Below are 12,331 nucleotides of genomic sequence, written 5' to 3'. Positions count from 1 at the left end.
AAGGAGGAGGACGGATCAGAAGCCACCAACTTCTCTTCTATAAGGGAATGGTTATGGGGGTCATTCCGGAGCCTAGACTAAATGAGGTCAAGCTTATTCTAATAGGAGAGGACCTAGTCATTGATATTCCCAAAGGTATTGGCATTCCAGCTTTTGAGAGCGGACTTCACATTCTTGAGCTTTTTGGAAATTGCAAGAAGAGGGGAGAATGGGAAGGGAACCAAAATGTCCCAGGCTTCATGAACAAGAGGAAAGAAATCTTGATATTGGGACCATATCAAAGAATTTGAAGGGCTTGGGACTGAAGGAAATAAGGAGGTGGACAAAAAGGAGATAAGGGAGTGATCAGAAATGCTAGGAAGGTCGAAGGAGGCATAAGAGGAAGGAAAGGAGGCGAGCTAGGCCTCATTAACCATAACTCTATCCAGCTTGCAGGAAAATCTATCTGTCCTGCTTCTCCAGTTGTGCTAGGAGAATTTGGAACCAAACCATCTGAGATCATTCAAGTGGGCATCTTCAATACAGTCATTGAAAGCCTTAACAGAGATGGGGTCAATGGGGGCACCACCAAGCTTTTCGTGGGAAGCTCTGACCAGATTGAAATCTCCCCCATGCCCCATGGGAGATCGTTCACATAATGGGCAAAGGATCTGATGTCAGACCCAAGGGGGGCTCCGCTCAGGGGCTCTATCAAGGGTATAGATGACAGAGAAGAAGCAGGGGAGGGAGCCAGCAGGGGAAAAGAAGGAGAGATGGATGGATTGGGTAGAGGAGGCAATAGAGGTGATGTGGAGGAGGGAAGGGTTCCATAAGATCCAAATACGACCACTGGGGGATAAATGTAATTGGAGGGAAGGACTAAGAAGGTGCAAATCGAAGCAATGATGTGGGGAGCATTAGGCTCAATGACCTCACAAGAGTCAAATTGAAGGCTTTGGACAAAACCTGTTGATATGGGTCGAAACAATGACCCTTTTTCGAATGAATATAGTATTTAAGAAATAGGTTTATGACATTTCGGTAAAACGATGAGTTGCCGAATATGTCGAGATTTTGTCCGAAACTTTGCATACTTGTAGAGTCAACCTTGGTTTCTTCTCGAGCCTGATTGAAACCAAAATATTTCGATATATTTCGGATGGCTCCATTGAAATTTCAATCCATGATAATGAGTCCATTGTTGAGGATGCAACTTGGAAGCATGAAATCATTGGAATCATTTTATGCTCTTCCACAAGTTGATCTTCAACAATAAGCGGTGCCACCTCGTCCCCCATCGTCGGTGGTTCGCCTTCTTGCTCTTCCACTCAATGTTCAATGATTGAGATCAGTTTGTTAAAGGAAGATTCCATACCATCAGATGTTCCCAGCAATTGGTTCTTAAATTTCTTGAAGTAACTGAACTTGCTGGTGGATAGCAACCAAGAGCGTATAGGATCCATGGTGTTACGGCTAGTTCATTGTTGGATAGTTAATGATGCAACAAACTGACGATATTGTTAATCTAATCACTGCCCTTGTCACTTTTTAGGTTGAAGGTGCAAGCAAGGAGGGAAACAGGGGTGATAGTATTTGGGATGCTTTTGCGCATACAGAAGGTATGCTTACTTTCATCGATGAAGATCTTTCCGTAATGCTGATTCTTCTCTTAAGATAGATTTGAATTATTGAAATCTGCCCTTTCTTCTTTCTTGGGAAACTTACTCCAGAAAATGTTATTTTCTACCTTTTCAGGAAAAATCAAAGATGGAAGCAATGGAGATATTGCGGTTGATCAGTATCATCGTTATGAGGTTTGTGTCAGATATAACTACAGAATTTTGTGGTAAAAAATTAAAAGTTATAGGTGACTGATTCTTCATGTAGAGGTAAGATGGACTCATGAACTGATGGGTGGTTTATGCTGACTTTACGGGTTCTTGAATTGAGTGTAGATTGAATGAAGAAAAACTTGCTTTGAGGGATGGTTGATCAAGTTGAATAGGATCATGCATATTTGTCAAGGCGCCTAGGCACCTTGTTGGTGTTGCCTTGGTTCCCTCCCCTGACTGCCTTGGGTTGCCTAGCCGCCTTGACGACTATGGGATTATGTTTGTGGCAATAAAGTTTCAAGAACAAATAAAAAATAAAATGTTGAACATAAAGCAGTAGATATCTCTGTTGGGGTTGCTCATATCCTTATAATTTAACTTTTGATTTCCATTTTTTTGGATAAAAAATCTGTCATGAAAAGCATATACTTTGAATTTGGATCATATTAAGGTAGCTTCCTGTTGCCTATGATGCACATTGCAAGGTGAAATGGAAAATATTTCTTTGTCATTGCACTGACATGACGTGTTAAAATCTCAAGCTTCAAATAAGGATTCCCCCCCCCCCTCTCAGGAAGTAGGTGGATTGTGCATGAGTGAGGCAAAATGGTTTCTTTTATTTCCTTTACTTTTCTTTGGGTCTATTTGCAATGTCGAAATTTGTCCGTTTAGCATGATTCTGGCACTGTTTGAAGCTTGCTTAGTTACCTTTTCAAATAGGACCAAGAATTTTAATTCCCAGCTGTATTGGGAAAGTTTTGACTGATTTACTAATAGGATGTCAGTCTATGTCATGATTTCAATTTTTAGGAAGTTTAAATGTGGTCTGGAACTTTTATGTGGAGTCTATTTTTAATTGTTTGGGAAAGGCAAGTACTGGTGGGAGTTGCAAAAGTGTAATAGTAAGAGTTAATTTAATTAGGAATTAAGTGAGGATTCATGAAGCTCCTTCCCTCATGTTCAGTAAAATAGGACTCCTTAGGAGTCTATGGATATGAGCGGGAGCAATTGTAATTCTGTGTATTTTTTTGCTTATGCAATGTGTTGGATGTGGTAATGACTTGTGTTAAATATGACACCAGCCCTATTTATATATAATAACGGAGAGAAAGTTCTAGAGAATTACATAGACCATTAAACCCCTTAGGGTCCATTTGGCAATTGACGCTTTCCCTAAAACCCATTATTACAACACTTTCCCTCAAGTTGGTGCATAGATATCACATATGCCGAACTTGCAGATAATAGAATGAAACATTTTACTACTAAGACCTTTAGTAAATACATCAACCAGTTGTTCCTACTGGGAACAAAAGAAATAGTGACAAGACCCATATCTAGCTTCTTTTTCATGAAGTGTCGATCGATCTCTACATGCTTGGTTTGATTATGCTGGACAGGGTTATGAACAATGCTTATTGTAGATTTGCTGTCACAGAGAGCTTCATAGGAAGGGTGGCTTCTGCGTTTCCCCACCCCTGCCCGAAATCCAGCTTTGGTGGGCTTTCCCCCAAGGTGACAACGAAGGTCTGTCTCCTTTAGTGCGCCCCTCACCTCCTCCATGAGGATGATCCATTGGATTCATTATAACACCACGAACAATGGGGCGTCTGCCTAACCGTCGGCTTTGTCCAGCTTTTCCAGGCTTACGTGCACCATGGTTGGGATTGGAAACTAACCGAATAGTTAGAGATGCCACAAGCAAAGATCATCTAGCCTAATTGACTGCAAGTTGAATAAGCTATGACCCTCTTTGGATCGTTCTGTAATAATCCAGTAGTTGCCACAAGGAATGATGTCGTAGCTCCTGCAGAAGTAATAACAATCAAAGCCGTAGGTGGGTATTCAAATAAAGGGTAGCAGGGACAGCCAAATTTGTGAGAAGACCATTAAGCCATAGGAGCTCATAAATGCCATGTGCCATAGCACGGAATTCTGCTTCGGCACTTGAACGGGCAACCACAGGCTGCTTCTTACTTCGCCACGTAACAAGGTTACCACCAACAAAGGGGCAATAACCAATAGTAGACCTGCTGTCATCAGGGGAACTTGCCCAATCAGCATACGTGAAGGCCTCCTCCCTAAGGTGATCATGAGGAGAAAAAAGGATGCCACGATCTGGGGAAGATTTCAAGTATCGGAGAATACGCAGCACAACTTTTATGTGACTCGAGTAGGGATCATGCATGTACTAACTAACCGGGCTGGCAACAAATGCTATGTTACGACGTGTATGAGAAAGATAGATCAAGTGCCCCATTGATCTCTAATATCTCCTCTTATCCACAGGTTCGCCTCCTTTGCTACTCATGTGACCATTAGTTTCAATAAGAGTGTTTGCCGGCTTACACCCCAACATGCCTATTTCAGAAAGAAGATCAAGCACATACTTCCATTGAGACAAGTAAATCCCACGAGAAGACCAAGCAACTTTAATGCCAAGGAAGTAACAAAGCTGTCCTAGATCTTTGATATCGAATTCCTCACTTAAGTGTCTTTTGACGAGAGATTTCTGCCAGATCATCACTAATAATAACAATATTATCTACATATACTATTTGGATAGCAATCTTCCCATTAGATCTCTTAATGAATAGAGTGTGGTTGGCATTGCTTTGAGAGTAGCCTGTAGCAACCATATCCTTATGGAAAATGCCCGAACGAAGTGTGAGGGGATTGCTTCAGCCTATACAATGCACGTTTCAACTTGCATACCCTCCCTTGGGTTGGGTTTTGGAACAAGTAAACCTAGGAGGAATGTCCATATACATTTTCTCCTCAAGTTTCCCATTAAGGAAGGAATTCTTCACATTTAGCTGCTAGAGATCCCAATTTAAGTTGGCGGCACAAGCTAAGATAACATGAATTGTGTTCATCTTAGCAACTAGAGCAAAAGTCTCCTGGTAGTCAATCCCATAAGTCTAAGTGAAGCCCTTGGAAACAGTTCTGGCCTTGTGCCGATTCACTGTACCATCAACCTTCTGTTTTACTGACTTAAACCTAACTGTATTCTTTTGTGAGGGAAGAGACACCAGATCCCATGTTTCATTATTCTTCAGAGTCTGCATCTCTTCAACCATAACTGCCTTCCATTGTGAGTCTGCACTCGCTTCCTACCAGGTATAGCGAATGGACACAGAGGAAAGAGAAGACATAAAACTATAGTAGAAAGGAGAAAGTGAGTCATAAGAAACAGTTTTAGCAATAGGATGTAAAGTACAAGACCTAGTGCCTTTACGAACAGCAATAGACAGCTCAAGGGATGGATCAACAGAAGGAGAATTGCCTGGGTCCTAGGGTACAAGATCAGGCTCGAGAGGAGACAACTGGCATGGTAGGGTAGATGCTGGATGTGTAGTGGTCTGAGTCTACTATCTGCGACTATAAACACGTATCTTTGGCTGAGGTGAAGTAAGAGTGTCACTCTCCCCCTGAAACGGGATACTGGCAGGGATAGCAAGTTCAAGATGCGGCACACCTTCCACAGTGGAAGTAGACTCCCCTTGAAGAGGTGTCGTAGTGTAGTATGATGCAGATTCGTGAAAGACAACATTCATAGTCACAAACCAATGTCGAGTGGGAGGATGAAAACATCGATAGCCTTTTTGAGTAGGAGTATACACCATAGTTATTGAGGCGGTGAGGTGACCGAGGCGTTTGAGGGTCTTTTGGAGCGCTTTGGTGATAGGGCGGGCATAAGGCGTCGCCTTATCGAATAAAGCGTTCTAGTGTTGTTTTTTAGTGTAACCATTTTATTTGGCAGAAATAGCATTTTGAAAATGATATAATTCTACTTATAAGCTAAATAAGATTAAAAATGCAAGATTCATACCGTTATCACAATAGAAATCTCAATCAATATACACTAACAGATTATTATAGTAATAACAATCTCAATCAATATACAGAAGAATTCAAACATTTTCACATATCATGCAATAGGAAGAAAGAACAAAGAATATAGAAGAATCGACGTGGAAGCAAAAGTGCAAAGCAGAGTGGATATTAGTTCCTAATCAACTAGAAGAGCCATTAGATTTTGCTTGTCAAAGTGCTTGCTTTTGATAAGAGAACTACATCGTCATGTAATCACAAAATTGCAACTTATATCAACAGATGCACAATTTACTTTGAATCATAGACTTGCAACAGCAACAGCAACAACAGCAGCAACAGCGGCAGTAGCAGCTAGAACCACTAGCCACCACTAGTAGAAGCCAACCTGGCCACCATTACCACCACCGGCATAGAAGAAGGCAGAGGAGGAGACGAAAAATGGAAAGGGAAAAAAAAAGATAGACACAGAACAGAGAAGGGAAGAAGAATGAGAAGACTTAAAAAATAAATAAATTGTAGGCAAAAGGAGGGCTTCAGGGAGGAGATGGGAGAGAGAGAGAGGGCTTCAGGGAGGAGTGCCAAGTTGCCGTCAAATGGAGCCAGTGAGCCACCCAAGCATCGAAAGAAGTATTAGAAGGGGGGAAAAAAACCAAAAGAGCAAGAAGAAGAGGAGGGGGCTGGAACAAAAAGAAAAAAAAAAAAATAGAGAAGTGACCGGAAGAAAAAGAAAAATAGAAGCCAAAAATAGAAAAGAAGAAGAAAAGAATAGAAGGAAGAAACATACCTGAGGAACCTATCTAATCATGGCCGTAAAATCTGAATCGGTGTCGACATCAGCTCCATTGTGCTCTTCTTCAAGTTCTTCTTGAAACAGAGAAGGAAGAAGAAGTCTTTTACATTATTTTACTTACCTTTCCGAAGCTGGAGTAGCCGGAGGAGGAATCGCTGGGGCCATGGTAGCCAGAAAAATGTTATAGGAGCCGGAATTGATGGAGATGATCGCCACTACCAAGGGTTTCATTTTCAACCCTATAAGCCAAGGCGTGTGAGACTAAGGGTTCCTTTCAATTATATTTCCTTTTATGTGATTCGGTGTGACGTACAAGTCTTTTGTACACAAGCCACTAAAAAACATAGAAATGGAATATAAAAAAAATAAAAAAATAAAATAATGCATTACCTATAAGGCGGTTCACGCCTTAACCCCTATAAAACGCATTAGCGCCTTAATAACTATGGTATACACCAGAAAAATGCACCGAAGACCATGAGGATCAAACTTTCCATGAGGATGGTGATCGCGAGCATAGCAAACACTACCGAACACCTTAGGAGGAACAGGAAAAGCAGTGGAACCACGGAGAAGATTCAAAGGGGAGTGGAAGGAATGGACTTGAGAAGGCATTCAGTTGATAAGAAAGGTAGCAGTGAAAATCGCGTCACTCCAGTACTAGGGAGGAACATGCATCTCAAACATAAGAGAGCATACTACCTCACAAAGGTTGCAATTTTTCCGTTCAGTAACCCCATTCTGAGCCGGAGTATCCACATTAGTCTGATGGATCATCCTAGGATTGGAAAAGTAAACCTGAAAGGACCTTTTTAAAGTATTCACGACCATTGTCGCTTTGAAGGATCTTAATGGTAGTACCGAACTGACTATGAACCACGCGGTGAAACTGCTGAAAGCAGTAGGTCTTGCCTTTGGTTTGCATCATATAAACCCAAGTGGTTCGAGAATGACAATCAATAAAAGAGAAAAACCATCGATAACTATTGACAGAAATATAATGGGATGGTCCACAAATATCAGAATGTCTTAATGAAAAAGGAGTGGCACTTTTATTTATAAAACAGAATAATGATTCAAATTTGTTTGGCCAAAAAACATGCACTCAAATTACAATTTTTAAAAGGAAAAACCCTAGCTAAAGTCCCCATTGGGGGATATCCTAACCGACGATGCCACTGTAGTAACTCAAAGATGGGAGGTGACGTAGAAGATGTTGAAGGGCCTAACCTAAGACCAATGTCGAGTCATCATTAAGCAGATACAGACCACCATGCACCTACCAGAGCCAATCGTTGCCCTTGTCACCAGATCCTAAAAAGCACAATGAGATGGGAAAAATGTGATTTTGCAGTTAATACTAGAAGAAAGACTAGCAATGGACAAAAATTTAGTGGGAAAAGAAGGAACATGCAATACTGTAGAAAGGGATAAAGAACCGCTATAGCTAACAGAGCCCTTTCTTGAATAGTGGAACAAGTCCCGTTAGCCAACTTGACCTTATCATTACCAGGGCAGGTAGTGTACTGTTAGAAAATAGGCAAATGGCTTGTCATATGATCAGAAGCCCCAAAGTCTATAATCCAAGGGGTAGAAGGGATAGACGTAGTATGACCACAGAAGGAGATACTTGACCCAGAAGGGATGGAATGAGCAGAGCTCGTAGTGGCTAGGGCAGGAGAGTCTGGATGTGTCAAAAGGCGCCGAAGGGCAATAAGCTCATTAGATGATAGTGAGGCTGCTGAGGTGCTAAGAGTAGAGTCAGAGTCAGAGTCAGAGTCAGAGTCAGAGTCAGGGCTCTCAGTATGGTTGGCCTGCCCAGGAGTACCTGCACGCCCCTTCTATTGCCCTTTGCAAGACGTATCAGCATAACGACCATGAAGCTTCCAACAATGCTTCGTGGTGTGATGCTCCTTCCCACAGTAATCGCACTTTATTAGAGTCCTTGTAGAGGAGCCACTAGATTGTGTAATGCATTAGTAGATTACAAGATACTAACCCCCACGAAATATACCCCGAACAATACAAAAATGCATTGCACGGGGTAGAGATTTATGACCCATAGAACTTAACAACCACATGGGTGAATCCCAAATAACCCCCATAAGGATGAAAGCAACCCAGAGTTTAATAATCCACACAAGACCCAACAAAATAGAGCCCCAAAAGTTACACCCAAAAAACAAACCCTATGGGAGAGAATAACACTGCGCAAGGAATATAAGAGAATACCTGCGGTTGGGGCTGTGGACCTCTGTTGAGGTTGAGACTTGGTCAAATGTAGGCTTGTAGGGGAGGGATGAAACCTCCAAAGATGAAGGGATTCTGCCTGCTGGTGTAGGAGATCTGCCAATTCTTGATTTATGGCCTCTGGAGAGAGAAAAGGTGATGGGGACATCAAGACGTAAAGCCGAAGGAAGAAGAAGAAAGAAGAAAAAAAAAGAAAAGAAAAGGAAGGCTCGATCCAGCCTTCCCAGCGCTGGATCAAGTCCTCTCCTTCCTTTCTTTGCCAAGATTGTGTGGCCCCCACCAAATCTGATATGTTAGTAGTTTTATTTCCTAGGATTTTGTTTATTTGAGTCTTTAAGTCAATTAGGAAACTAAGTAAATATCCTATTGATTTCTTTTTAGAAAGTTTCTTTGTTTATGAAACAGCATTCCTAGAATATTATTTTCTTTTTTAGTAATTAGTCTCTTATTTATGTAAGGCCATTGGCCACGGTTCCAAATTAATGAATGAATGAAGATTATTGAAGGCAAAACACTTGATTCATTATTTCATGAGGATAATGAATCAAGTGCTTCAACCATTCATTGGCAAGTTCATTGTGGTTTACTTTGATGACATCCTCATCTATAGCAAGACCCCGTCTTCCCACTTGGATCACTTACAGAAGGTTTTTCATGTGCTCTTACAAGAGAAACTCTATGTCAACCTTAAGAAGTGCATCTTCATGAGTGATCAAGTCATCTTCCTGGGATTTGTTGTGTCAGCTCAGGGAGTATCTGCTGACCCTGAGAAAGTGAGAGCGATCGTAGAGTGGCTTGAGCCAACTAACATTCATGAGGTACGAAGCTTTTATGGCTTAGCCACTTTCTACAGAAGATTCATCTACCGGTTTAGTTCCATTATGTCTCCTATCACCGATTGCATGAAAAAGGAGTTTCAATGGACTAAGAGTGCTACGAAGGCGTTTAATGAGATTAAAAAGCTTATGACTGAAGCTCCAGTCCTGCGCCTCCCAGATTTCTCTAAGGTCTTCGAAGTGAATTGTGATGCATCTGGTATTGGGATAGGTGGTGTCCTAGGACAAGAGGGCCACCCTATTACCTATTTTAGTGAGAAGCTTAATGAAGCTAGGCAACGATATTCCACATACGACAAGGAATTCTATGCGGTTGTCCAATCACCGTAAGAATTTGTGCTATTCTCTGACCACCAAGCTCTGAGATACCTGAGTGCCCAAAAGAAACTTAACCAGAGGCATGCCAAGTGGGTTGAGTTTCTCCAAGAGTACACTTTTGTACTCAAGCACAGACCTGGTGTCGAGAATACTGCTGCAGATGCACTGAGCTGGTGAACATGTTCCTTATTCACACCAATGCTAGGAGTCGGGCTAGTGTGCTACTCCAGGCAATGAGTGTAGAGGTTGTAGGGTTCGAGCGAGTTAAGGACCAATACCTCACCTATCCTGATTTTAGTGAGCCATTCACTTCCTTGAATGAAGGCAACCCAGTTAACCGCTCGGACTACCTACTTAGGGAGGGCTTTCTTTTTAAAGGAAGCAAGTTGTGCATTCCCAGGACTTCACTCCGAGATTTCCTGATTTGGGAATTGCATGCTGGGGGAGTCGCTGGCCACTTCAGTCGCGATAAGACCATCACCCTCGTTGAGGACCGATTCTTTTGGCCAGGACTGAAGAGGGATGTTGCTAGAGTTGTGAGTTAGTGTAGGACATGCCAAACTGCCAAACAACAAAAGCAAAACACGGGTTTGTACACTCCCGTACCCGTTCCCCATTCCCCATTCCCCATTCCCCTTGGCAGGACCTTAGCATGGACTTCGTGTTTAGTCTACCAAGAACTTTGAGGGGCCATGATTCTGTTTATGTGGTTGTGGACCGCTTCTCGAAGATGGCCCATTTCATCCCATGCTCTAAGACCTCCGATGCATCTATAGTAGCCAAACTTTTCTTTAATGAGGTTGTTAAGTACCATGGGTTACCCCTCACCATAGTGTCCGATAGGGATGTTAAGTTCACTAGTCATTTTTGGAGGACCCTCTGGCGGATGATGGGCACGAAGCTCCATTTCTCCTCCGCTTTCCACCCTCAGACCGATGGCCAGACCGAGGTTGTCAATAGGAGCTTAGGGAATTTATTGCGTTGCCTCATAGGGGAACACCTTACCAGTTGGGATCGAGTCCTTAGCCAGGCTGAGTTTGCATATAATAGTTCTAAGAACCGTACCACTGGTCTGTCCCCCTTTGAGATTTGTTCAGGATACCAGCCCCGAGCACCCATAGACCTTATCCCAGTCATGTCTAGTTCCAGGACCTCCCAGTCAGGCGAATCTTTTGCTCAGCATATACATGATTTGCATGCAGGTATAAGATGACAAATAGCACTGAGCAATGAACAATACAAATCGAAGGCAGATGTGCACAGAAGGCTACAAGAGTTTCAAGAGGGCGATATGGTGATGGTAAGAATCAAGCCGCAACGTTTTGTTAGGGGAAAAGCGAGCAAACTACATGCTCGTAGCACAGGTCCGTTCAAGGTACTCAAGAGGATAGGTGCCAATGCGTATGTTCTTGATCTGCCAGCTAGCATGGAGATCAGTAATATTTTCAATGTTGAAGACCTAGGGCCTGTTTGGTATCGTTTCTGTTCCAGAAACGCCGTTTCGTTTCAAAAACGAAAATTTCAGTTTCTGTGTCAAAACGCAGTTTTTAAACGAAAAAATGGTGTTTTAAAATTTCAGGCTTTTATCGGGAAATTTTTTTTTTTTTTTTGTAAAATGGAACGAAACTGGGAAGACGGAACTCCATTTTGGAGTTCCGTCAAATCTCGTTTTTTCAGTTTTTTTTTCACTTTTTGTTCCAAAAAAACAGAAACGGACCATAAGTGCACCAAACAGAAGATTCCGTTTTTTCGTTCCAATAGAACGAAAAAACTCTAGAAACGTTTTTTTGGAACGATACCAAACGGGCCCCTAGTCCCATACCATGGTACCTCTACCTTTACCCCTTTCTATCCTGATGACCTTAAAGACTTCCCCTTCAGCCAAACCAACCACTTCCCCCCACCTCATTACCACCTGTGCCTAAGGTCACGAGAAGAACTGAAGAAGTTGAGGAAATCCTTGATGAGAGGATTGTGTTTACACACTGGAGGTTCTAGAGAGTTCTTGGTCAAGTGGCGTGGACGTCCGGAAATTGACAACACCTAGATCACAATGCAAGAAGTCCAACAACTCAACCCAGACCTACTTGAGTATTACATGAGCTTTAATTCACCGGAGGTAAATTCTTCCAAGCAGGGGAGAGTTGATGGGGACATCAAGACGTACAGCCGAAGGAAGAAGAAGACCCAACCTTCTTTGTGGTTGGAGGATTAGAAGGAGGAAGAAGAAAAAAGAAGAAAAAAAAAAAAGAAAAGGAAGGCTCGATCCAGCCTTCCCAGCGCTGGATCAAGTCCTCTCCTTCCTTTCTTTGCCAAGATTGTGTGGCCCCCACCAAATCTGATATGTTAGTAGTTTTATTTCTTAGGATTTTGTTTATTTGAGTCTTTAAGTCAATTAGGAAACTAAGTAAATATCCTATTGATTTCTTTTTAGAAAGATTCTTTGTTTATGAAATAGCATTCCTAGAATATTCTTTTCTTTTTTAGTA

At 42.1% G+C, this 12,331-nt stretch overlaps 1 protein-coding gene across 2 annotated transcripts in view; it reads left to right on the top strand.

Annotated features, from left to right (window-relative positions):
- Nucleotides 1–12,331, top strand: part of LOC122091718 (beta-glucosidase 42) — a 168,786-nt gene that overhangs the window by 8,506 nt on the left and 147,949 nt on the right. For both annotated transcript variants that reach the window (XM_042661817.1, XM_042661818.1), the window contains exons 2-3: nucleotides 1,532–1,598; nucleotides 1,735–1,793. In XM_042661817.1, coding sequence (XP_042517751.1) covers nucleotides 1,532–1,598; nucleotides 1,735–1,793 — 126 coding nt within the window. The remainder of the gene's footprint in view (nucleotides 1–1,531; nucleotides 1,599–1,734; nucleotides 1,794–12,331) is intronic.

The sequence above is a fragment of the Macadamia integrifolia genome, chromosome 10 (genome assembly GCF_013358625.1).
Source record: "Macadamia integrifolia cultivar HAES 741 chromosome 10, SCU_Mint_v3, whole genome shotgun sequence".
NCBI lineage: Eukaryota > Viridiplantae > Streptophyta > Magnoliopsida > Proteales > Proteaceae > Macadamia > Macadamia integrifolia.
The sequence above is the reverse complement of the archived record's forward strand: the minus strand, read 5'-3'. Positions and strand labels throughout refer to the sequence as shown.